Source organism: Bidens hawaiensis, unplaced genomic scaffold (assembly GCF_021521415.1).
Source record: "Bidens hawaiensis isolate Kalapana, Puna unplaced genomic scaffold, B.hawaiensis_p1.1 tig00001236_1, whole genome shotgun sequence".
NCBI lineage: Eukaryota > Viridiplantae > Streptophyta > Magnoliopsida > Asterales > Asteraceae > Bidens > Bidens hawaiensis.
Window position 1 is genome coordinate 3,696,789 of NW_027491070.1, and position 27,767 is coordinate 3,724,555.

Sequence of the window (27,767 nt, forward strand, 5' to 3'; positions counted from 1 at the left end):
GTAAGTGCACCACCCTTGCAGGAGCTAGGAGGTGTCTCACTTGCATATTAATCGACATGTCACATGTGTTATGAAGAGGTGAAATGTAATAGTTGGTCGAGGTGGAGATAAATATATGGTTATATATTAAATAAATAATAATAAAAAAACATATCTTGCATCAAGCGCTAAAACTCTTTGTAATCCCTCTGATTATGCCTCATATAGCCCTACGTGTGACAGTGTTCCGCCCCATTGTACAAATGTGGCAGGTCATCACACCACACCATACAATTCACAACAGATGGCCTTAGGAATGTATACTCACTTGAGCAGACATTCTTTGCGTGTTAGGGTTATTTTTATGATTAGAGACAGGGTGAAACTAATGAACCTAAATTGTATGTGGGATGATAGACTAGTCTTTGTTAGTATAAAATATCACAAGACGTTTGTCAAGCCAAATACGTGAAAATTAATGACTGTTAACGGGGATGGTGTTCACTGCACGTCATGTCATGATATGTGTTTGTCAAGCATTCCTTTAGCTAGGAAGCAAAAGCTTAACCACACCATTCGACAGTGTTGCCCTTGAAGAACGAGAGTCATGCATGGAGTACAAGTGAATTGGTGGCGGGAGTGTGTCACAAGCAAATGCTCATGGTTTTGAGTCAATCTTTAAAAGTTCCAAATGAGTTCGTTAATGGTCACTACTCACTAACATGTAGTTTGTAGGGTGTTCCAGTGTTTAAGATGTACCGTGTACTAAGAGTTTGTTGATAAGTTAATATTATTATACGTTTTCTTTGTTTTACGGATAGAGAGTCATCTCGTTTTCGTCATTGTTCCCAGATGCCCTTAAGGGACGGGTTTCCCGTTCTCCACCTTCTTAGTTTCTTACCATTTGCACCAATTTTAATTAAATTTTTAAAATTTGAAATACTTATTTGACTTATAATAAAACTAAAACAACTTGTAATATAACATCCTCAAGTGGCATGTCACATACTTTGTGCCAATTTGACAATACATATCCTCGAAACTCAAATAGTCAAAAGGGCATCTTGATGCTGTTATCTATAACTAAATAAATATATATTAAATTAAATTGACAGTGATATTTAATATTATAACCTTTTAAAATCTTGGTGACGTTTATACTTTATACGTACATTATGTTTTCTTACAACATATAAAATTTAAATCCTAACCTCCTTATTTGAATTTTGGCCGGTACTTTCATGGGAGAGGGGTAAACAAGCTAAGTCATAGACTCATAGACCACTTAAACTGATTAAATTAGTGTGTGACACCTTAATAACTTTCAGCTTCAAATTCTAATCGTTTATTAGTTATTAGGCTCGTCCTAAATCTATGTTTAAATTTCAGCCTCAACTTCTAATCGTTTATTAGTTATTAAATGTCTGTTTAACTATTTTTATAAAACTATTATGTACTTACATAAAAATAAAAGTTATTATATATGTTTATGATTGCAACCCTCGTCGAATTTGGTGCGTGAATCTCGAGCTCAAACTTGTTTATAAAATGACGTTTGGTTTGCACTCCAACTTGGGGTTGATTAATCCTTGGTTATTTGATAAATTGCTATATGGAAGTGTAGTAAATAAAATCGAGTTAATACTTTTTAACAACAATAATATTACACCAATGTTCATCACGAGATTCAAACCCTTGATTTCTATGGAACTGACCACCTTATAAGTCACAAATATGTCATTAGACAAAATGCCCCTTTGGTAATCGAATTAATACTTAGGTAGTGTATAATGTTTTGTATTATATATATATATATATATATTAAAAAGGAAAATATTGTCAGTCACATTTCTACTATTCATGAAATTGTATCTTCTGAACCAAACACGTGTTGTATGTATGGCCCACCTTCTCCTAATGCATTGTTATTGACTTTTTATCACATTTCTCTCGCTCTACAGTTATTATCACCATCATCAGGTTCTTTATTGAAGTAATTATTATTATTATCAATCTCTCTTTCAATTCAGCTGTGTTAACCGGTTACTTGGTGGACATCTTTACTATGGCCGGAATCTATATATTTGGGAACCCATGGCGGTGGTTTACAGCTCGGAGAGGACCGCCGTCGTTGGTGGTGGTTCACTGAAGCATGATCGTATTTATCTCTCTCTCTCTTCTCCGATTGCCCATCGTCGTTGATTCAGAACCCTTGGTCAGCGATGGATGTAGTGGGTGGTTTTGTATAGCCTATAATGACGTTGTACAGCAAGACGGCTTCTGATTGAGAATGATGATGAACTTGGAATTTATACATAGCTTTGCCTTTACCATTTGTTCCTTATAACTGACTAAAAAATCAATCGCCCCCGGGGTAAAAACCCTTGTTTATCCAAGAAAATATAGGTGCCTTGTGTTCATGTCAATTTCTTTTTTTTTTCCTTTTCATTTTTAATATATGTTATTACTCTTACAATTATATATCAAATTACAGATCCGTCACCGCAACCAACGAACGAACGAACACGGTCTATATATATGGACCATATGGTCATATTACAACTTTAAGTTTTACGGTTTTTTCACCATTACGATAGCGTATGCAGTTACCATTCCCGTACCGTAACTAATAAATGAGATGCCCATTAAATATCCCGCGTTTGTGCCACTAGTCATATTTAAATTGCCAAATGTAAATCTCCAATTTAAATAAGTGATGAAAACAAGATCCATTGACCTTGTTTATATAACTCTCATCATCTCTTCATTCTATTTATAAAAAAACATATCTTCTCTCTCTCTCTTTCAAAACACATTTCATATCCAACACAAAAACAAAAACCTTAACAACAACAACAAACGATCATCAAACAAACAAACATGTCTGATTCATTCGTTCTCGACCAAGCTTTATCCTTAGACGATCTAATCACCAACACCGTCACCGTTACCGTTACCGTTAACTCCAAACAATCATCACCGGAGGAACTTGCACGTGACAAAGTTTCCGGCATGCCAACGGTGGGCCCCTCATTAGGTGTTTGTACCGTGTGCATGGAAAGCTTGTACGTCTCATCATGTAAGCAAGCTCCATGTGGGCATTTGTATCATGCGGATTGTATCACACAGTGGCTTTCAGTTCGTAATTCGTGCCCGATTTGCCGGTTTAAGGTGCCGGATCACCAGGAAAAAGCTCCGGCGACTCCTCCGGTTAAGAAGGTTGACTAAAAGTCAATGTGATTTACATGGTAATATACTAATAATATTATTATTATTGTATTTAAGTAACTTTAGGGGTGAAAAAGCGGAGGCCGAGCTCAAGCTCGTCTCGTTTTGGCTTTTGACTTATGAGAGTTCGAGCTCAGCTCATAAGCTCATAAGTCATTTATTTAGGCTTAAACTCGGATTGTTTATTATTTATTATATAACTTCTACATACTTTAATTATTTATTTAATACAATTTGGGAAAACCCGAACGAGCCTTAGCTTGGTTGGAGCTCGCCTTTTGTTAAGGCTTGACGAGTCTAAATGATCTTCTCATACAAAGCTCTAGCTCGGGCATGATTGCTAAAGTAGTTTTATTTGAGTCTCATGCTCAATAAAGCTTGCTTGTTTCGAGATTTTTATTAATGGATCTCGAGTAGCTTATGAGCGACTTAGCTCGTTTACGGTTGCACCCTAAGTAATTTCTATTCTAGACTCCAGTTCAAACTTCAAACTATTACGTGGGTGTTTGGAATTGGTAGTTTTATATTATTACGGCTATTATTTGTGTTTTTCAAGGGATAATTAATTAAGAGCTCATTAGGTCATCAAACAACATCTAAACTACCTAATGAGTAACGACTTTCTAAACAACTCGAACCTAAAGTTATTAAAGAGTTATTAATGTTGTTAAATAAATTTTGTTACTTTTATAGTTTTATAAATAATTAAATATAAGTGTTTACGATCTTTATTATAGCTTTACCCTATTGTTTCAGAACCGAAGAGCGGAAAAGCTTGATGCGAAAAGAAGAAAGTCGGAAATCGTTTACTCTAATTATGAGACTTGAATCCGTAATCTTTTACTAGAAGATTAAAGACTCATATTAATACGGTTGAGTTAACAGGTTGTCATTTGTTTTATAAATTACAACTCGGTTGTATGAGTATTTATTAAATAACTTATAATCTAGACTCTTCAAACTATTACGTGGGTGTTTGGAATTGTTAATTAAACTATTTTATTTCATTATTGTAGTTGTGATTATTATAATTATTTGTATTTTCAAGTGATAATTAATTAAAAGCCATGAGGGGCATGGGCATGAGCATGAGGCCGTCAAACTAGGCAACTTGCTAATGAATAAACCACTAAAGAACTTATAAACTGTTAAAAAATTGATATTGTAATAATTTTTTCCAACTCCTTATATTGTTTATAAATATAGAAAATTAAATTGTTACCTTTACAAATCAAGAGAGATTACCGTCTACTAGTCTTAGATAAATATGAGCTCTTTCTTTAGAGTGGCATTTGATAAATTTCCCTTAGCATAGTGATGAGTGTTCAAACCCGAATGAAGGTATTTACGTGCATTTTGAGACTGTCGTCTTTTTAGAAAAAAATCGCAAAACTATTTTTATAATGACAAATTAATTCATATTATAATAAAAATAATCTAATTACAATAGAGAGTCAGGTAAGCGGGTAACAAGTTGCGCCGCCACCGGCCATCCCATTTTGAATGGCAAAAAATATTATCTCATTTTTTTCAAATAAAAGGTTAAACAAATATTTTCTTTTAATTGTTTCAAGTTTTTGAACATTAACAAAACTTATTGTTCATGTTTGAAACCATAGGGGATATAAGTCATATAACACGAGTATCATATTAACATTTTAATATATTATAATTGTAAATCATATTAAAATACATTTAACATAAGATGTGATTTAACAACTATGAACTATGTATTTTGTTTTTCTGGTAGTCGCCGATGAAAAGACAAAAATTCACTTACTATATTATTACTTTTTAAAGCACATATCATGCTTTTTCAAGAGTCCTCAAAATGTATTTTTAACACATATAATCTCTCATCATTATCATCATCATCATCATCATCATCATCATCATCATCATCGTATTCAGTATATCCTACCAATAGCAAAGCTATAGTAGGGTCTGAGGAGGGTAAGATGTAGACAGCCTTACCTCTACCCCATAAGGATAGAGAGGCTGCTTCCGGTGAGACCCCCGGCTCGATAGTAGTTTTGCATCAAGCCTTGGACATAAGGCACATAGCACTCAATCATCGGGACACCGGCTGATCGGTGCATGTACCCTTGTCTTTCGGCTATCAACGCCACTACATGATGCCTGATTAACCGTCCGTCACTTTTAACGTTATTTTCACGCGATTAGTAAAATAACGTCAAAATTAGTGCAATTTCACTTTTGCCCACCCGAGGGTTCACACATATATACATCATATGTGCGCACCGCAAGCGGGGCTAGATTATTAGTGATGCATTGAAAGTTTTTAATCATATATCTGACACTAACTATTTATTTATATACAAGTTTAAAACTATGGGCAAAAAGTGTTTCTTGTTACCAAAAATACTCGTTTTTAATATGTTATCTTAGGTTATAAACAGAACGAACGTTGTGTTCGTGAACGTTTGATAATATTTTATTTGTGTTCATTTGTTTAATAAATAAACGAACATAAACAGAGACCATGAAACGTGCTCCTGAACACAGGCCCGACTCCAAGAACAGTCAAAAAATTTTGGGTCGAAGGCGAAATTTTTTTTAGGCCTTAACAAAGAGGGGTATCTTGTTGGGTAACAATTTAATTTTTAAATGAGCCTTAATTTTTTGAGTCTTAAGATTTGGTTGTGTGAAAACATTTTTTTTTTATAAAAATATGGTTAAAATGTCTTAAGTGAGATTAGAACTCACAACCTTTTGTTTAAAAGTCATACCCTTTACCACTAAAACAAGCTAGTGGTTGTGTAATTAAGTTTAAACATTATATATACAAATTGTTTTTCATAAAAATATATATATATAATTTTTTTTTTAAAAACCCGGGCCTATCGGGGTGTCGGGCCGGGGTCCGTCGACCACCCGGCCCTCCCTTATAGCCGGCCCTGCCTGAACATTCGATAAGGTGTTCGTGAATGTTCGATGACGTGTTTGTTAACGTCCGTTTATGTCCGCTAATGTTTGTTTGTTTATGTTTGTTCACTAAAGGTTTTTTCTATTATTAAAAACTTTTCTAAACTCAATTATATAGAATTAAGCAAATATAAAACAAAAAATATAATGCAAAACATATGAAGATGAATGTCAAAAAAAACGTCTAACGCAAACTTTGTAGCCAAACCGAACCAATGACACTGAACATTCTTGGTTAACCAAAATACCAAATCATATAAAGCGTTATATGTGTTCTTTGTGTTCATGAACCATTCACAAACAAGTTCATTCCCTTTATGAAAGGACATGATCAATAAATTTCGTTCAATTAGGTGTTCATGAACCGTTCGTTTGTCCGATAAAAGCTTAACGGGCAAACATAAACAAGGCTTTGTTCAGTTCGATTCATTTCGTTTATAGCCCTACTTTTATCCATTAGACCGACCCGTTTGATCCAGTTAGAGATAAAGCATCTGTTACATACATACAAAGTTAAAGAAAGACTCACCATAGTGTCAAGTTGGCTTGACCAGTAAAAACAATATTTTTCTTCTGATAATGTAAATTTCTGAATAAATCTATTAATAAAGTAACAAGGATCATAAAAGTGCATCTAGAAAAACACTAAAAATATATGGAGCAATATCAAAAACATTAATTACCAAATACATCAATAAATATAAAATCAAGATAACACAAACATAATACTCAAAAATAGTTACTCAACATTAACTGCAGTCTTACTTCCAGCCAAATGATGAAGCAGCACACCAGCTGCAACACTAACATTCAAACTTTCCACCGCAACAAACGATTGCATCTCCACATCTTCTAACCCTGCACTCAAATGCACCGGCATATTCCCAGGAATTTTAACCAATTGAGTACAAGATCTCTCGACTAACGGTCTCAAACCCGTACCCTCACTCCCCAACATGAGAATCGTGGGCTCATCAGTGGTCACCTCATTTATAGCCACGGCTCGTGAAGACACCAAACCACCAAGAACCCGCCACCCATTTTCAGCTGAAGAAACCAAAAACTGCATCATGTTTTTACACGACCGAAGCTCGGTCAGCTCAAGTGAACCCGTGCTCGCTTTACTCACAACCCCACTAAGCGGTGCAGAATTCTTTGCACAAAGTACAACTCCTGCTGCACCGAAAAAGTACGCCGATCGGATTATAGCACACAAGTTTTGCGGGTCCATAACTTCGTCTAAAGCCAACCAAAGCCCGGTTCCTTCATTTTCCACCACACGATCCAACTCTTTTATATTCACCATTTCTAAAGGCGAAGCATCAAGAACCAAACCTTGATGCGGTCGGTTATCAGCAATCATATTAAGATCATGTTTCGATACTTCTTTCTTTGTTAACCCTAATTTTCAGCAAATTTCAAAACTTTTTCAAACCCTTTTTTGTCTTTTTTCTTTTTATTATTCCCGCTTAAATCAATACCTTCTTGAACGTATAAAACATAAAACTCTCTTCGGTTTGCTGATAACGCAGCTAAAACCGGCCCGACTCCTTACACGCATTCGCCAATCATTTTCGGTATATTAGATTCACTGGCTTCTTTCCATACTTTCTTGCCCCAACTATCTTGCCTGTTAAATCGGTCATTACCCGCAATCCTATCGAAACGATCTTGAACCTTATACCACTTGGGGTTATCAGTTTCTATATCAGACTCATCGTCTGATACGTCTCTTCTTTCTCTATAACCACCATTCCAAGAAGCTCTTCTTGAACTCAACTCATCTTCCGAAACCTTATTTCTTTCTCGATAATCACTCAAACCGCCTACCTCTTTCTTTTCCTAAACACCGTTTTTCACGAACCGATTCTTCCCACGAAGACCGGTTGACTTTTCTCGGAGTCAACTCATCTTCCGAAACCTTACTTCTTTCTCGATAATCACTACCTCTTTCTTTACCTTCAACACCATTTCCCACAAACCGATTCTTCCCACGAAGACCTATGCTAACGGTTAATGGGTTGATTATAAAAGATGATATTAACCTGATTAATTGTGTAGATTCGATATCAATCCGCCATTGTTGGACCTTCGAAATGTTGATGATTAAGTTATGTATTAGGGTTTATAAACTGGTCCTCAAAACGAACTGTTAGATTTTTATTTATATTTTTTTAAGAAAAACTTTCTTAAGCTTGGGCCGAACTCGGGTGCGTTACCACTTATCATAAACGAGTCGAAATTTGGTTTGTGCTCGGTTGTGTAGCATGAAACTAATAGGGAGAGTCTCAAAAGGGTTAAATTGACAAATACATTAGGTTTGTTGTGGCTCGACAAGGTTAAATGATCTTCTCATGTAAGGCTTGAGGTCAGGTTTGATAACTAAACGAGTTTGTATGAGACTCGGGCTCGGATCGTTTTGTGTTTTTTATGAATTCGAATTCGAGTAGCTTGGCTTGTTTACACCTCTAGTGGAATGGAATCAAGCTTGTTTAACAAATGATTCCAAGTTTACTAAATTTAGTAAGAGTTGGGCTTGTTCTAGATTATAAGCCTAAAAGTGAATATGGTGGGCTTACATTTTGTTTAACTTTATCTGAACAAACGAACGACTATGAACACTTAAATGACGATTTCCTTGGTTCATTAACAAAATGAACGTGTTATGTTTGTTTGTTAATATTCTAAACAAACATAAACAAAGACAATGAGCGTGTTGTTCATTTGTTAGTGTATAACATTAGGCTTGGTTCTAAATTTCGATTGGATTAATGAGTTATGGCTTTGATACATCATCTATTTATATTTTCATGTATGCACCAATAAGTATATTTAAATGAGTGTGTACATGAAAATATAAATACACACACATAAAATGTATGTAAATAAGTATATACAAACGAACGTTTTCATTAAATAATGAATGGAACACATGTTTATGTTTGCTCGTATAGTTAATTGAACAACTTCGTTTGTATATGTTTATTTGCTTATTATATAAACAAATGTAAACGAGTACGTACTATTCATCGAGCATCCAATTCATGAACTCACGGATGCCTACCGATAAAAGTCAGAAGACACTCCCACAAGAACTTATATCCTCCTGCGCTTGCCTGAGCTCGTACATATAGCCACTCCAGTATATATTTTTATATATTAATCTAAAGTAAGAAAATAATTTATGATGTAAAAAGAGGGAAATGGATTTAACTAGTTAATGAGCTACTGGTGAAGTGGTAAATAAAAACTTGGTGTTTTATGTAACTCAGGTTTGATTCCTACCTCTATCATTTAGTTTTAGTGACACTGGGTGATGATGGAAGATTAGACGAGTAGGAGGTGTTCACTAGTTGAATCCTTAAACTGAACGGATTTCATCTCATTGCAACACCATGCCTTCGTGCGAGTGTTCACGGACGTTGACCTTAGGTGAGAGTTTCAACGGGATTAAAAAGACGAACATATCCCGATGTGATGAATTTAGTCAGTAGCCCACTTCAAACTCAACCACAATAAGATAAAATAAGATAAATAAATCGGAATCATCGGATAATAATACAATGAGAACCCAGTCACTCTTCCGTTCACTCTACAACATCCAACTCCACTCCCAAATCCTCCCCAGCCGTTTCCGCCACACCATGTCCACCACCACCACCACCACCACCGAGGCCATAAGCCCATCAACCACCCGCCTGGGCTGGATCGGCACCGGCGTAATGGGCCACTCCATGTGCTCACACCTCCTGAAAGCCGGCTACACTCTCACCATCTTCACCCGCACCCAATCCAAAGCCCAGCCACTCCTCACCCTAGGCGCCCACTGGGCCCCATCTCCTCACCACGTGGCATCCCAATCCGACGTCGTTTTCTCCATCGTCGGCTACCCTTCCGACGTCCGCCACGTCATCCTCCACCCCACCTCCGGCGTCTTGTCCGGCCTTAACCCTAACGGAATAATAGTTGACATGACGACTTCTGACCCGTCGCTTGCTGTTGAGATATCGGAGGCTGCTGCTCAGAAAAAGTGCTTTGCCGTTGACGCGCCGGTGTCTGGTGGTGACCGTGGGGCGCGTAACGCCACGCTCTCGATATTCGCTGGTGGTGAGGTTGGTGTTGTGGAGAGATTAGCACCGGTGTTTAAGCTTTTGGGGAAAGTTAATCACATGGGGGCCCCAGGTAAATAAATAACATGAGGTGCACAAATCTTTCTGGGTTAAAGCTTACACTCGGCTCGTTTATTATTTATTAACTAATTAATATGGTTTTTATATATGTTAAGAGAAACCTGTAGTAACTTAAACGAGTCAAAGCTTGGCTCTAGCTCGACTTTGGAGTGTGAAAGTAATGCATAGAAATCCAAAAGAGCTGCACAAATCTTATGGGTGTAGACGAGCGGAACCCAAGCTTGGTTCATTTTAACGTATGAGAGCTTGAGCTTGAGTTCGGCGTCGTTTTAATGGAAACCTTAAAGGAGCCTAAGTTTGTCTCGAGCTCATGTAGTAACTAGTCAAAGCTCAGCTCGAGCTCAACTACGTAGTGTGAAATTGATATATAGATGTCCAAAATAAGTAAAAGTTAAAAATGCACAAGGCTCGTTGAGGCTCAAAGATTCTAAACGAGTTTTTCATAAAAGGCTCGAGCTCGATAACTAATCGAGCTTTATTTGATGCTCCGGGCGACCGCAGTGTGCGTAACGCCACACTGTCGATTTTCGCCGAGGTGACATCACCGTCGTGGAGGAATTAGCCCCGGTTTTTATGCTTTTGGGGAAAGTTAAATCACATTGTGGGTGGGGGTTTTTTTTTTTTTTTTTTTTGGGTGGGGGGGGGGGGGGTATAAATACATGTGCTCATTTATTAATCTTGGTGTAAACGAGCCTTGTTTGCTTTAACTTACGAAAGCTCAGCTAGTGAGTTGTTTTTTCAAGCTTGTGCCAAGCTCGGGCTAGGCTCGTTTATTATTAAAAACTAATTTATATACATTTGAGTAATTGAGTAATTTTTATATATTTTAAGAGAAACTTTAAACGAGCCTAGGCTCGGATCGAGCTCATGTAGTACCTTAAACAAGACAGAGCTCGCCTCATGCTTGACTAAGGAGTGTGAAATTTGTTCATAGAAGTTTAAAAGAGGTCAAAATTAAAAATACACATGGCTCGGTAAGGTTCCAACGAGCCTGAACAAGTTTCCCATACAATGATCGAGCTCAGGTTCGATAACTAAACGAGCTTAATTTCAGGCTCGGGCTTAGCTTGTTTCGAGCTTTTTATTGATCTGAGCTCGAGTAGCTTGACATAAATCGTTTGGGTTGAAACAGAACCGGTTTGTGGTCAAAACCGGGTCTATAGGTGAAACTGGTTTTGGGAGGCTAAAAACCGGAACCTATGGAACCGGTTAAGTTCGGTTTGGGTCTTTGGGACTGATTCGTGTAGAAACCGGTTTAGGAACTGGTTTTCTATAAAAGAGTTTTTTTTATTAGAAAACAGACGTAAATACATGTATACATAATATGCATACCTACATGGCTGCATACATAACACACATAATATTTACAGGTATACATATAAAACATATCACATACAAAAATACATACATCAAATTCCAAACCGGTTCCTAAACATCGTTTCGTAAACCACCGGTTCCAAACTGATTTGGATCATAGGCTCGGTTTGGTTAACTAATTTTTTTACCCACATCTACAGGTAAAGGCCAGTTCGCAAAATTAGCGAACCAAATCACGATTGCTTCAACGATGGTGGGCTTAATCGAGGGTTTGATCTATGCACACAAAGCCGGGCTTGATTTAGCCCTTTACTTAGATGCAATTTCAACCGGTGCAGCCGGGTCAAAGTCCCTAGATTTGTATGGTCAACGGATACTAAAAAGGGATTTCGAAGCCGGGTTTTTTGTGAACCATTTTGTTAAAGATTTAGGGATTTGTTTAAGGGAGTGTCAAAATATGGGTATTGCTTTACCTGGGTTAGCGCTTGCTCAACAGCTTTATGTTTCACTTAAGGCTCATGGTGAAGGTGATTTAGGCACTCAAGCTCTTGTTTTGTCACTTGAAAGACTTAATAATTTGAGTCTTGTGTAGTATCAACTTTGAAGTTTTTAATAAGTTATGTGTTGTGTGTTTGCATGATCTTCAATAAAATATGTTTTAGTGTTTTGTTTAAAAATATGTGATCAAATTTGGTGGTATTTGATAATTAAATGTTATGGTATTGCTTGATTATGGTTTGTGTTGTAATAACAAACCGTTGGTCGGATATGCATAAGTGGATCTGCCATACGATACCCCTTCACTTTTTTGGCGAAGTGTAAAATTGGTGCAAAATGTTGTACGTATCTGTTATGTATATGGATGAAGGCTGTAACATGAATAGCCGGATCGGTTTTGCCTTATTTTGCCTAATGGCTAATTTACTTTGGTTTTGACTTTTGAGTTAAATTAACTTGTAACGTTGGCTCGAAAAGCCACAAACTAGCTCAATGACCACAAGCTAGGTCGAGCTTTTTACGAGCTGAGCTTGGATAAACGAACGTAGCCAACTCTCATTTAACTTTGAGGGTGAGCCCAAGTTAAAATTGGCTTGTGCAATTTAACTTCAAGCTGAGCCATCTCGTTTAACTTGTGCATAAACTTTGTAAAATAATAACAAATGTTTGTTTCATTAACCTTCCAAATGTTCATAACATTTTTGCTTTATTCGAAACTCATAATATATATATCGGCATATTGCGTAGTACAACCCTTAACGGGGACTTTTTAAAACACGTATCCGAAAACAAAAATTTCTCAAAACTGAAAGGCCGAATCAAGTATACAAAATACAATACAAGTCTACGTAGCCTCGGTGTATTCGCGATACTGCGAATGCGATGCTGCAAGAAGGGCAGCCCCAAGGCCAGACCCGTCATTGGATAGCTTTATTATGACATTTTTAGAAACTTCTTCGCCTAATAACTCGTTCATCGTGCTTTGCATTGCGATTCTGAATTTGGTGTAGTGCTCAAACAACCCGCCGTCCATTGCTATTACTGATTTCTGATCTTCTCCTTCCTTGACGGTATCACGTCCTATTTTTTTGAGAATTCCTAATATTCCCGCAGCTGAAATACGAGCCCCACGCGTTGCCACGATGTCACATAGCTCCACAATCACTTTTCTCATTTTTAGTGAAGTGTTGGATATCTAAAATCAGACCGTATACATCATTAACGGGCAAATTGTAAAACTAGAGGTCAAAGAACAACAATATGTTTGTACCTCGAGTATGTCTTTTAACTTGGTTGCAACCACTTTGAGGTCGGGAGTCGAATCATGATGCATTGCAGACATATCAGGCGTCCTAAATACATATCAAACAATATTGAAAAAAATTACAAGTGTAGATAATTGTACCTTATGATTATGCAAGATAACATTGTACCTTAATATGAAGGGCTTTTCAAGTTTGGATGGCACGGTATCACCAAAATACTCTGCTTCTTCGGCCATCTTTAACAACACTCGTCTCACGACTTCTCCTAAATACATTCCGGAAATCATCTTCTCATATATCTGTTTAAAAAATTACAATTAATTATGTATTGATTTTACAAGCACACATACATTTTATAATTCGAATGTCTCATTGAACCAAACATATAGTTATTAACCGGTCCGCAATTGTAAGTGATGCTACGAACTAAACAAATTACCCTAAGCATGCATGCATGCATTTCCATTCGATTTCAAGCGGAGCCCATAAAATATAAGCAATAAATAACCAAAAAAAATTAAAAGGTCGAAAATCTTTACCTGCTCTCCCGGATTCAAACTATCATTATCAAGATTTTCATCATACTCGGTCAAAGGAAGATGTGATGACCGAAAGTTACCCCATTCCATGTTTATAACCTTAAAACATAAATAGTTTGTTATGCATCCATATTAAATAAATTAACTTTAACCGACAAAATAGGCAAGAACACTTTGTACAAGTTGGGTAGGAAAACTTTGTCCAAATAACTACAGACTTCTGCTGAAATCGCTCACGAGTCCATGGACTTCTTTGTATCAAGAAAAAGAATACTACTAACCATTTCCCCTGATTTAGGAAGTAGACCTTGCCATTTAGGTATTGCATTTGCGCGTTCAACATATGCTGCATTAGTTCCGGTACCTAATATTACAGCAGCAATTACATCGGGATCACTATATCGTCCTCCTGCTAAGGTTCCAACTGTATCATTGACCTGTATTTCAAGAAATTATAAATATTAAGCATTTTGGTCATTTTATAAATTAAATTTAAGAACAAACATTACCAAAGCCGAAACGCGCATATCAAGGCCAACCCTTTCCATTGCTTTAGACAACTCTTCTACAATATCCTGCCCAACCTGTTACAAAAACAAATTAATAAAACTGCACAAACAGAAACCATTGTTTTAACTTTTAAGTATTGTAAAATGACTATTATACCCTTATAAATCCTGTATATATATGCCCTTAAGAAAATTGTCACACAAAAATATATCTTCATTAACAAAATTCTCACTTTCCAATTTACCAAAAGATTCTGTGTGCATAAAATGTATATGATTCCCTTATCACCTTATAAATATTGTGGTAAAAAAAACAGTACCATTGTCATTGGCAACGAGTATATATATATGCATCATTACAAAAAATATCCCTCTTTAGCAAAATGTCTAACTTTTTAGTTTGAGAAAAAGATATTCTGTAATATGTCAATTATACCCTTTACTAATCATGCGAACAAAAGCAATATCATATGTATTCTCTAATGGTCACAACGACAAGAAACATACTTTAACACTATCTTTGATTTGCAAAATTGTATCACTTTTGCCATTTTCAGAAAATTTTCTCTGTTTCGGTTTCATTTTTCTGTGGTTTATACTATAGAACATAAGTATTCAACACTTACTGCATCTTCAATATTGAAGCCTTTAGTCCATCTAACAAGAGTCCCTCCTGCAATTGATGATTGCTTGACAGGAAATGAAAAGGTAAACCCTAACTCCCGTTGCGTGCCAGCTGGAACATGCATATCTTCGCCTTCCGTAGCGACAAATTTTGCAAGTTCTCCAGCAATAAAATCAAATAGATCCTAATGAACCAAAAAAAAAAAAATCCATTTAATTCACACTAAATCTTTTATACTTGTTTGTTAATGGAAACATATATATGCATATACAAAAACATATGTGTGTATGCGTGTGAGTACTCACTTCACATTTCCCGATCATGAGATTCGGAGGGATTGAAACTTCTTGAAATTCTTTTTTAACATTATCAACTCCACCCAATTTAACACGAAGAACACGGAAATTGGTACCACCAAGATCAAGAGCATAGAAAATTCCCGTTTCGTCCCTATAAAAAGAAAAAACTGAGTCATTACATTTCTTGGACAAATGATCATGATTATATAATATTACTTAACACATTTATGGAAAAATAATCATATTTGGAGAAGTATGTAAATAAGATACATTTCCCATAAAATATATTTAAATGACTCATATATCAACACAAAATGCTCTCCATTACTTTTCGGTTTTCCTAATTGAACAACAAACAAAGGGGATATTATCAAGAACAAAATTAGTAATACAAGTGTGAGGTTATTCATTTATTCTTTAAAAAAACAGCTTTTTTAAACATTAAAAAATTGCATAAAAAACAAGTCAAGAAGAACCACTCAATAAATACCAACCCTTTACACAACTATTTGCAATCAACCATTAGAATCATATAAAGTAAGTCCAGAACTAACAATATGCATTGCATAGCCCTTTATAAACTAAAAACTGGTATAATCTTGCTTTTTAGAAATTATTATTGGGGCATGATTTCCTTAAAGCAAACTATGGTTAGGTAATTTTAAAACTTATCAGAAATAAAGAGGTCTTTTACGGCTACACTTATCTAATTGATAAAGAGTTTACCTAAACACTCTAAACTAATAATTTCGGCTTTAATCTGAATCAAGAAGTATATGCACATTAACACTTCTAAAACATTCTCCCATACATACTAATACATTAACAAAGTTTCGTCTTACAAACATTAAGCCAAAATTCAAAGTCAAAGGAAATTAGTCAAACTTAACATTAATTCTTGTCAAAAAAATATCTAATGAAACTGAACTGAATGCAATACCAAAATCTTGGTATTTTATATAGTGTTGTAAAACTCACCAGGCACTAGTTTAGCATTAGTGTACTGACTAACGATTAATCAGATTGGAATTTTATATGTAACTTTTCAAAGGATCAATGGATTTTAATAGTACAAACTTTCACCTATTGGCCAGGATTAATCCCTACTCAGGAAATGTTACAGACAGTCCCAACTTTGAACGAATTCTCCTCCAACAATGGAAATATGTTCAAAGTTGGGACTGTTTGTAAACATTTCATGAGTTGGGATTAATCCCGACCACTAAGTGAAAGTTGTAACTATTAAAATCCAATTACCCTTTTTCAAATGCTTCAAAGATTTTGACCTATTATTCACTATTCTTTAAAATCCAATTACCCTCCGATTTCCAATTAAAATTATATATAAAAAATAAATTAAAACTAGTTCAGATTAACTGATGAGTATTCAATAATCAATAATAATAATAATAATAATCAATAATAATAATAATAATAATCCCAACTCAGGAAATGTTTACACACAGTCCCGACATTCCATTTATCAGATAACTTTCACCCATTAATCACTAGTCTTTAAAATCCAATTACCGTCCGGATTTTTACAACACTGGTTTTTATAACATAAAATCAATATTTTCAAATTATATACAAAAAATAAATTAAAACCAGTTCAGAGTACCTAATGAATATTCAATCATCAACAATAATCAAAATCTATAAATAGAAAAAATAATATAAATCAATATTTTCAAATTATATATATAAAAAAATAAATTAAAACCAGTTCATATCAACTAACGAATATTCAATAACCAACAACAATCAAAACCTATAAATAGAAAAAAAACAATATAAATTATGTATAAATAATAATAATGATAATAATATTATTATATATATACCCAGTGGGAAGGTTGTCAACGTAGCTAATTAACATCTTGAGTTTGCTACCACCGTCGGAGGCAAGTCCGGCATGCATCTCAACCATCATAGCATCGGCAACTTGCCGGAGTTTAGACACCGGAGTTCCACACTTGTCTTCAAACTCCTTTAATATATCCACTGCTTTTGCCCACTTGCCGGACCTCCGCATCCGGCGACGCACCGCCACCACAACCGCCGCTGACACGGCGGCGGCAAACACCACTGTCGCAGCCACTGCTACCTTACCCATAATTGTAATATTATTATTATTAATATTAAAAGTTAAAGCCACACGGATCTGTTTTGAGTTAATTATTAATTTGAAGTTGATGAAGATTTATTTAAGGTAACAGAGACAGTGATATTATAGAGGATGAAAGTACACAACTCAAAGGAAGTGAACAGGATGTGTTTTTATAGGACAGTTTAAGTTAAATATTATTATTATTATTATTATTATTATTATTATTATAAATTGAGTTTTTATCTTTTTCGTTTTCCGAAAGTTAAGGTTCTTTCTTCATTAAGGTTTTGTGATTTTATGGATATAAATTCGATGTTAAAATATCTTAATTTTATCCAAAATCAAATGGGAAAACTTAACAAAAACAATTGACTAACCATTGATAACAATAATAAAAATAAAAAAATCACGGTTTAAAATGAATTTAATACCTTGCATTCTTCTGAATCTTGTATATCGTGTCAATAAGAAAAGATGCATTGTAGATGATCACATGGAACGACAAATATATAACGTGTTGAACCTATGGTAGAAAAGTTAACACGTTAGTAATTATTTTATTGGCTTCAGCGAAATTGAAAATCGAGATACATGAAGAGATATGAAGAGTGCGAGTTACAATTAATGAGATGGTGTTGACATTGAAGTTGAAGGTTGTAGTTGTGTAATCACTTGCGTTTATACTATTAACAAAAAGCGTGAGGATACTATTAGATTTAAAATTCTTTTATTTACTATGTCTTTTTTTTAATAGGAATAGAAGTTTACAAATGACTAATAAGCAGAGATTTGTGTTAAATAAAAATAACTATAATAGTATACTTTTAATAATTATAGTAATAATAATGGATAAATATAGTTTGATTTGTTAGATAAAATCTTTTTAATATCTTGACAAATATTAAGAAGATATTTAAACAAAATACAAAATAAAACATGCAATCACGCTTTAAAAAAAGAAATTTATTGTTTATATATTTCAATTTATGATTTATCTGCGAAACAAGGCCGGCTGTGGCATATGACAGGGTAGTCGACGGGCATAGGCCCGACTACCCGCTAGGCCCGGATTTTTTTTAAAAAAAATTATATGTATTTTGATGAAAAACTATATCTATACTTAATGTTTTAACAATTACAAAACAACATATTGGACTAGTGGCAAAGTGGTATGACTCCCAACCAAAAGGTTGTGTTTTCTAGCATCATTTGAAACATGTTTTAGCCTATATTTATACATTAGTTTTTTAAACAATCCAAATTATAACTAAGGAAGCCAATTTAAAATTAAATTGTTTAAACCCAACAAAATACTCTTATTTACTTTAGGCCTAAAATATTTTTCGCCTTCGGCCCAAATTTTTTTTTCAATATCGGAGCCGGCCATGCTACGAAATATGTTAAATTTAAAATGAATGTAAATATGTTTGGCCAATCCCAACTAGCTTGCTACAATAAATCCCGGGAATTAAATAGTGAAATCCGTAAACACGTCTACAAATAAACAATAGAAAACAATTTTAGGAACTTAAAGATTCTTGAATATTATTCATTGTTTTTTTATCTGCAATTTTCTTTTATACCTAAAATCCATCTAATCTTGTATTGACAAAGATTTTAACATGCATCACTAGTCACTTTTATGACAGGCAAACACCATATCACATAGTGTTATCTCAGTTCCACATAATTACCCAATTCTCACCACATTTGTGTTTTTTACATAGATATCTACCCATGCTCACATCTTGTAGTTTGGACAAATGGCGTGACAACATGTGAAGGTGGTTGAAATGTTACTACTACACATCAAATCAAAAGATAATTCTTGAAATTCAAAAGCAATGGTTTAATATCTGAAGTCCAAACACCCCGAATAATTAAAAACATCCAAAAGAGTAAATTGCTTGACAATGCTTGACAAAAGTGACTAACAAGATATATATACATAGATAAAAATAGGGTTAGTTGCTTTTAGGATAACGTTCGATGCTTTGTTTTCTAAATTAGGTAACATTCTATGTTTACATTTTTCGTTAGAATAATATGAAAATAATGTCTCATTTTATATTGTTCTGAAGTAGGTATAATATTTATTATGAAAATAACACTCTTTTCTTTAATTTATAGACAAATCGATCCATAATATGTTGTCACCGAGCAAACCATCATCTCCATCAATTCCATCTTATCTAGGATTCTAGTCGCCATCTATACAACCACAAATTGGTAAATTTATTATTCCACACACAATTCAAATCAATACAGTTTTTACAAATTCTAAATTGTTATCTATATAAAACTATAAGATGAAATAAACATTGATTAAACATACATAAGTCCATATGAGGATATCCTGGTAGTAATGACGTATTCCCCAGACCAAAAGGTTAATGGGTTTAAATCCTTAAGAGCATCCATAACGCTAGACGTCTACAAATCGCCACATCAGATTTCAAACGTTTCTCAATAAACGATCACTTTCTTTTATAGAACCAAACCTTATTAAAAATATTAAAACTTTACACATATACAATGTGGTTGTGAGAGTGGATGGCTATGTGTCGTGTGTTGCCACCTAGAACCAAACAAGAGTGTTGTGGATGCTATTAATGTGCATTTTTGATGGTATTTGAGACAATTTGCAAGTTTGGTGGTATTTGGGGTTATTCATATAAATAAAGGTTCGAATCCCACGGCGTACAAATTTGATGGTATTTGAGACAAGTGCAAGTTTGGTGATTTTAGGGAGCATTTCATGGAAATGAAGTAGGTGTCGTTCAAAAATAAAATATACATAAATTTTGATGCATTTATGGTAGTTGTTTACAATTCTATGAGTTTAATAATTAATTTCATCGAAAGAATCGATCAAATTTGATGCATTTATGGTAATTTTTTTAATATTTTATAACCAAATAAGGAATAAAATTTTGGACGATGAAATGAATCTTCGGCATTGTTAGTTGGGCCCACTGGCCCAGTAGGTTCTTTAACACAGGCTCCCTGTTTTGGGCTTATGTTTGGACTTAGGCCATTAATCATTTTGTTACAATAATATAAAAAAGGTTAGAATAAGAATGGTCGGGTTAAAACATAGCAACAAGTAGGGGTGTCCAGAAAACCGAAATAACTAGTCCCATAGCCAAATTAAGCAATGAAACCGAACTAATACAACCAAATTGTACCACAAACCATGGGTCGGTTTAATGATTTTTTGAAAACGGACAATAGTGAGTTGTTATGGTTAACAAGGTTTCCATACCTGCTTAAACCGAACCAATAATATGCATTTTTTAATATTATAATTTATGTGTACTCTTTTAATGCTATGTAACATATATACTAATATATACAAATGTGTATTAAAATTTATTACATGATAAAAAAATTTCGAGCCCAAAATTTCAGACCTAAATGATGTCTACTTATATTGTTTTGAGCTATTTCTAGCTAAACCCAAATTCACAGTTAACAACCCATAACCGACCCACTTATATTAACCGAAACCGACACAACCAATCGGTTACGGTTATAATTATCTATTACTTGGCATCTCGGTTATGTTTTTGGCATAAAACATGCCCATGCACACCCTAGCAACAAGTGGCTAAAGATTTTGAACTTTCAAGCTTTCATCAGTTATTATCAATCATAAGCTCATGTTTTCATGTCAACTATAACCAAATTTAGCTTATGATTTCCTGTATAAATTTAGGAATTAGGACTATGATCTAAAGGGGCTTAGCATATAATTAGAGGGAATGATATAAATTGGAATTGAAGTTCTTAAGTTCATGTTTTCATATGTCAATTATAACCAATATCTTCATACCACAAGTTCATAGGTTTATTGCTATCAAATGTAGAATCAATCAAATTTCCATCAAATGATAGTTTGATTCAACTTACTATGTTCAAGAAACACATTTTTCTTCACAAACAAGTCATATTTTTTTCAAAAAAACAATTGATTACAATATAACAACACATGATCATAATATGTCATGTTTCAATTTCCAAACAAAAACAGCACTCCAAATAACCTATACATATCAACGCACTCGCTCACACGCTCTATCTCCGTAGTCCTCCCTCAACTGGTCATAAATCCAACGTTGGAGGGTATGCGCATCATCCAAACCCTTTTGGATGAACTTTAGATATGTTAGAAGCTAGAAGATCTAACATCATAATCCACATAAGTATTGGTAGATTTGATGTTATTATTGGCTAAATATACACATCTAAATTTTTCGGCAATGATGATAAAACTGTTATAGCTTGATCCATTCAGAACCATCAATGAAGCTAAGTGAAAGAAAAGGCTTAGCTTCCTCATCAGTAAGTTCTCTTGACCATGACACTCTTCCTGCAAATGTTGCCCCTGGCCCACTACATTTGTATTGCCCATAATACACAGTCCTGCAGTTATTGTTATCATAAAGTTATTAGTTTTTAAAAATCATATTTAAATGAAAAATATATAGACAATAAAAAAAGTTTTATATGAGCTATAACTAGGGCTGACAAATTATAACACAAACCTGTTAACACAACACAAAATGACACGCAGTTAAACAAGTATGGGTTTGAGCTTAACTTATGCCATGTCTTAAACATGTCGACGCATTTAACACACCTGTTAAATTTGTGCCCAAGCAAGCTAACACCTGTTAATGACCTATTTAAACCTGTTTTCATTTTGATTTTTATATACATAAAATATATCGCATATGCCTTACTATCTTACGCCTCAATCTTGGATTTTTAATTCACATATGTTAAGGATTCTGTGTTATTTATCATGTCCCTAAACAGGTCGTGTCATGTAACATGTTTTTAAACAGGTTTAGGTCCGTGTTTGGAAAAAATGACACCATTACTTGGTTATTATGTCGTGTTCATGTCTAGCATCACACATAACCGTATCTTATCATGTCATATCATATGAGACATGTTACACCAACCCTAGTTGTGGCCTATAAGTCTATAACCTCTAGCAAACACCCTTTACATATTTATTTCAGTAGTGCCACATACCTAAATCACAACCTATAAAAAAAATATTAAAAAAAAACAAGACAAAAAAATACAAAAGCCACCGTTTGGACTTTCGGCCACCACATAGAACGCATACACAAAAAAAGCAAGCAAACAAACAAACACACTCACCGCCCCTTCCATCACGCAATCACCACCCAACCCAATACACACACACACAACCACAAACTCTGATAAAAAAGCAACCACTATAACTGGTCTAACCTTATAGGGTGCATTCCAATTATCACTTTTTATCAATGTTTTAAAAACAAATTTTTTATTCGTATTGGATTTGACTAAAAAATAGTACCACCAAGTTGAATTGTTTACCTTGTAATTTTATATAACTGCAACTTAAACTCAAAAGTATATGATTTCATAATAAAGTATAATCTAAAAGTTAGTTCTTAATCCAAAAACAATGCAAAAGCACTTGATTTTCAAAAAATAATCCAAAAGTTTATTTGTTTCGATGTTAATCACTAGGTTTAAAGTAATTTCTAAAATATATGGGCCGCAAAATATCAAAAATCTTTGGCTTAAAACTAGTTTGCCGGTTTAAACCGGTATTTTAGGGGGGAAAAAAACTCCGTTGGTTCGATTTTCTAGCAAACCACCTAGAAATACAAGCTCAAAATACCAGTCTGATATGTGGAACTCGATATTACCGATTCAACCGGTTTTTAAAACACTGCTTTTTATAACAAAATAATATTAATGGTTAGAGATGGAAACTTACATTTCACGATTAGGGTCACCCCAATTGTACCATCCTTTAGGGATATTAATATTATCCATGTATGTGTAAGCAAACACTACCCGAGAAAACGGGCCCCACGCTCATCCGAGGTACAATGCACCGGACCCCGTGACCTTACATCTTAAGAAAGAGAACCCTGTGTCCTCCAATAGACTACTTCGTCCTTGTGCGGTTAATGCACCTATTACTGGTGCTATTGCATGCACTTGACACCCCTGAACCAGTTGAAATCAACTCGTTATAAAGGTATCGGTATCCACCGGGCTAGCCAAAATTTTTATTTATATAGCTATAGTGATTTTTATTTAATATAACAAATATATATGATTACATATTAAGTGTTGTCATTACTCGTTACAAAAATTCGGTATTTTAGGGTATCGGTACCATACCAGTAAGAAAAATTGATACCGAATTTATGAAAAAATAGTATCAATTATATCAGTATTGTTCGGGTTCGACAGTGTACTATTTAAAAAGGGGAGATATATTCTTGTACAATTTTTGGGACATGAAAAATCATAGTCATCAGTTCCTTAAAGCAAGGGATGGTTGGGTAATTTTTCATTTATAGAAATAAAGAGTTCTCTTAACAATAATTTATCTAGTTGACAATGACTTTAATTAGCTAAACACTCAAAAGTGAAAACCAATAATTTCAGCTTTAAACCAAATCAAGAAGTATTGTGCATTAAGACTTCTAAAATGTTTTGCCATCTTAATACATTGGAGAAGTGTTAACTCACAAACTCTAAGACAAAAGTAATATAAATCATGCTATATAACTTATATTATAAATATAAGTATAAGTATAAAAATAATAGTTATGTATGTATATAAATAAGATAATTAATAAATAATAAACAAGTTAAACCTGAATTTGACTCGCGCTTAAGAGTTATTTGACTCGGGCTTATGAGTAACTTATAACTTATAAGCACATGTAAGCCTAAAATGTTGTAATGTAAGTGTGAAATGAACATTTTCTTTCTGGGGCGTTGGGATTATTTTAACGTGTTTTTTTTGGCAATGCATTGTGTACATTTTATAAGTTAATATTTAAAAAAGACGGATAAATATAAAACAAACCTCAAAAAGAGAGAGACCGTTGCCAAAAATGAAGTCAACTGACCCTTCAATGTAACACTCCTTGTAATAATGCCTACCCAATTGATCATAAAGCGTGTCTTGTGCGCCCAAAAATCGACACCCGACAAATGCTGCAGTGTCTGCTGATATCCTAAACGCCACCGCCTGCTTCCCTACGGCCCCTGGTGCTGGCACCGGTGTCGTGTTCTGCATGCATCACATACTTGTACATTAAACTAGTCATCTTTATTAGTTAGTATAGTATGATGTACAAGTTTTCAATGCATGCACATATTTTTTTTACCTGAAATGTGATATTTTTGGCAATAAAATAGGGTGAATTGACTGCAAAAGTGGCTGACCCATATGTACCAATGGGTTGACCTTTGGCACCAACGGTTTGAGCCGTGTCACCCCATTGCACAATTGTTTTATCAGCACCTGCACCTTCTATGGTTATGAAAGACTTCAATGGAGGTATATTTACCTTTTCCCTATATACGAACAAAAAGTTAATTAAATATATAATAATTAAATATTAACTAAAGTTAATATATTATTTGTTTAAAGATAACCCAAAAACTTTACATCTTAAATATATTTAAAATATAAGAAAAAGTACATGAAGAATGTTTGACTAAATGTTTTGTAACCGGTTTCTAGGTATGCAAATATTCTCTTACAAAAGTACAAAATATATAAGTTGGTTTAGAGACCGAAGAATAAGTTTTTCTAATTGTAAAAAGTATATTGAAAGTCAGAGAAATTAATCTTTTTTTTTTCTTAAGAAAAATACCACATGTTCAATAAAAACTTTTAAACATAATAAAAGTGAATGACAACTTTTTTTGGGTCTTAAAAGTTCTAATGATTAATTTGATATGTAGCGATTAAGGTATATATTTGTATAAACTATTGTAAGTAAAAGTAAAAGGTAAAATGGTGTCGTAAAGATCACATCTCTCTTTTCGTCTCGTCTCGAGTTTATAGCAAATATTTTCTTCTAGAATAACGACATATATAAACTTTACTTCTAAGTTACATAAAGTAATCTAAATGTTCGGTATAAGAAGTGGGAGTGTTAGTTTTACATATTTACATAATATATTATATTGCTAATTACTTAACTAAAGCATATTTAGTAAAATATATACACGTGACACATTATAATTTTCATCAATCATTTAAATTATTCAAAATCTGGAAGATGAATGATGATAAAAAAAAAGTTGCATAATCCAAGTAAAAAAGTACGTGTTAACAATATATGCCTGTCGTGATCTAAAAGTGTGTGTGGTAAAATTATATACGGATTTAAAATAAAGATTTAAAACCTTTTTATTTGTATATAATAATGTTATTTTGTCTTCATTCTTCATAGAACTTCTGCATGAATTACAAAATTCCCATGATAAAAAAAAAAAGAAAAAAAAATACCATCTTTCATGTTTGTGTGTTGCTCAATATTCATCAAATCTTTATAATGCTATTAATGAAACTCTTGCCATATATTTATTAATAAAAATTTTGTAACTAATCAAGGTTTCAGTAGATATTAAGGTTAAAAAAAACTCATTAAATTCTTGATCAAAATTGTCCAAGAAAAATAAGCATTCAACCACACAATGTTAAGGTTATCCTATCTAGCTTCTTTGAATTCTGATCACAAGTCTCACAAACCTAAATTAAACAAAAACATCATGAAAACAAATAAATAAATAAACAAACTTACTTGTAAACTCCTGCATGGACTTTAATGACAACTCTAACAAGATTCACAAAGGGTAGAGAATCAATAGCTTGTTGAATGCTAGTAAAGTCTCCGGTAGCTGGATTCCGGTCAACGGTGAGTGTATAAGATGGAAAGAGCTTGTTCTTGGCAGTGGAAAATAGGGAATGCTTTAAAGTTCCAACAAAATTGACCCATTTCATGAATTGTTGTTCTGAATATTGGGTTTGTGTCAAATTTACACCTAATTGCTTCCATGTGTTTCTTTTTGGTTTCAAGCCTTTGGTATGACAAAGTGTTTGTGTGGTGGCATCAAGAACAAGTAAAAGAATGAAAAGAGAGCAAATGTGTAAAAATTTGGCCATGAAATGAAAATGCAAGTGGAATAAACAAAGAGAGTAGAGAAGAATGTGTTAGGGGTACAATACAAATGGAATTTGGTTTGGGTTTGTGGTGAGGGTTTATGTGTGTATTTATTGAACTATGGATGTAATATTATAATCCCAAAAAGGTATAAGCATGTCGTCAAAATTATAAATCTATATATATATATACACACAGATTAGAATGGGTTAGGAGCACCGGTACACAAATGTGTATCGATACCAATTACAATAATGAATCAACTCCAGAAAGTCGGTGCACTATTAAAATGAGTTAAACATCCTTATATACATGTACATCAAAACTTGTTACAATTACAAATAAAATAAAAGTGGACGCATCACTGTAAAATGTAAAAGTTTAAACACCTTGTTTTATAAATGTACACTAAAAGTCACCACGAAAAAGAATCAAACATGGAAGGCGAGTGCATTGTGTTAATGAATTAGACACATAATTTTTATACATGTGTATATATAAAAACTTATTATCACAATGAATTAAAGCCTGGGATGTAGACACATGATTGTATTGAGGTAGACACACTGCTATTACAATTACATGAGTATCAAAACTTATTATACCAACAAATTATATGAAGTGGACACACTTTCGCCACCAAACCTTGCTTTAAAAAAAATAGTATTGCTAGACCTATATAAAAGCTAAAGAGCATGAAAATATGGATTTACATAATATATTTGAGATTAATAAAGCCTAGTGAAACCCTTTATAACCATGAATTTGGTGCAAATAATGATTAAACACGTTTTACTCATTTTCATATGAAAAGGTTTTCTTATATGATAATTCATTACATATATGTATACCCGGAGTGTGTCTTTATATGTGTAACATATAGGAAATCAGAAACATGATCATAAATATAACTTTATGTATTAATTAATAAATATACGTGCACTGAAAAAGCCAAATTTAATCATGATTTTTCTAATTTTGTAATGTTAAATTGTTTTAATAAGTTGCTAATGGGTGATTAAAGTTAAGAGAAGAGAATGCAGAATCACGGGTGTTACTACCACTGACATTTATGCAATCACAGGGGTGAATTTGAGGCCACTAGTACACATATTCATTATGCACTTTTTCCCTATTAACTTCCTTCATGCTACTGCACGTGAACTCCCCCTTTTTGTGTTCTTGAAGAATATATTCTTTCAAAATCATGTGATCATATATCACTAAAAGAAAAGGCAATTATTTTTATTATAAGTTTTTAAGTAACATCTATAT

General features: G+C 33.8%; 2 protein-coding genes and 2 pseudogenes across 3 annotated transcripts; 1 reads left to right on the plus strand and 3 right to left on the minus strand.

The window, feature by feature from the left end:
• Positions 1–6,846: 6,846 nt before the first annotated feature.
• On the minus strand, positions 6,847–8,124 carry LOC143566725 (uncharacterized; annotated as a pseudogene).
• A 1,557-nt stretch (positions 8,125–9,681) lies between these two features.
• Positions 9,682–12,315, plus strand: LOC143569438 (putative 3-hydroxyisobutyrate dehydrogenase-like 1, mitochondrial). Its single transcript, XM_077055353.1, has 2 exons — positions 9,682–10,335; positions 11,861–12,315. The coding sequence occupies exons 1-2, from the start codon at positions 9,717–9,719 to the stop codon at positions 12,250–12,252; spliced, it is 1,011 nt and encodes a 336-aa protein (XP_076911468.1). The 5' UTR covers positions 9,682–9,716; the 3' UTR covers positions 12,253–12,315.
• Positions 12,316–12,874: 559 nt separating this feature from the next.
• LOC143569450 (hexokinase-2-like) lies at positions 12,875–17,662 on the minus strand. Its single transcript, XM_077055358.1, has 9 exons — positions 17,240–17,662; positions 15,402–15,546; positions 15,098–15,280; positions 14,472–14,546; positions 14,244–14,399; positions 13,963–14,061; positions 13,592–13,722; positions 13,429–13,510; positions 12,875–13,353 (listed from the first exon to the last, which is right to left on the minus strand). The coding sequence occupies exons 1-9, from the start codon at positions 17,509–17,511 to the stop codon at positions 13,003–13,005; spliced, it is 1,494 nt and encodes a 497-aa protein (XP_076911473.1). The 5' UTR covers positions 17,512–17,662; the 3' UTR covers positions 12,875–13,002.
• Positions 17,663–21,059: 3,397 nt separating this feature from the next.
• LOC143567902 (putative pectinesterase 53) lies at positions 21,060–26,633 on the minus strand (annotated as a pseudogene). The gene is made up of 5 exons (XR_013141485.1): positions 26,133–26,633; positions 24,705–24,894; positions 24,401–24,607; positions 23,291–23,526; positions 21,060–21,930 (listed from the first exon to the last, which is right to left on the minus strand). The product of XR_013141485.1 is annotated as a putative pectinesterase 53 (transcript).
• Positions 26,634–27,767: the final 1,134 nt, after the last annotated feature.

What these genes read in the sequence shown, in the direction of transcription:
- LOC143569438 (XM_077055353.1), top strand. Translation starts at nt 9,717, where the DNA reads ATGAGAACCCAGTCACTCTTCCGTTCACTCTACAACATCCAACTCCAC. An exon ending in TAATCACATGGGGGCCCCAG is followed by an intron (nt 10,336 to 11,860) that starts GTAAATAAATAA and finishes CCACATCTACAG; the next exon opens with GTAAAGGCCAGTTCGCAAAA.
- LOC143569450 (XM_077055358.1), bottom strand. Translation starts at nt 17,511, where the DNA reads ATGGGTAAGGTAGCAGTGGCTGCGACAGTGGTGTTTGCCGCCGCCGTG. An exon ending in TTCCTAAATCAGGGGAAATG is followed by an intron (nt 14,062 to 14,243) that starts GTTAGTAGTATT and finishes TTATGTTTTAAG; the next exon opens with GTTATAAACATGGAATGGGG. An exon ending in GTTTGAATCCGGGAGAGCAG is followed by an intron (nt 13,723 to 13,962) that starts GTAAAGATTTTC and finishes TTTTTTAAACAG; the next exon opens with ATATATGAGAAGATGATTTC.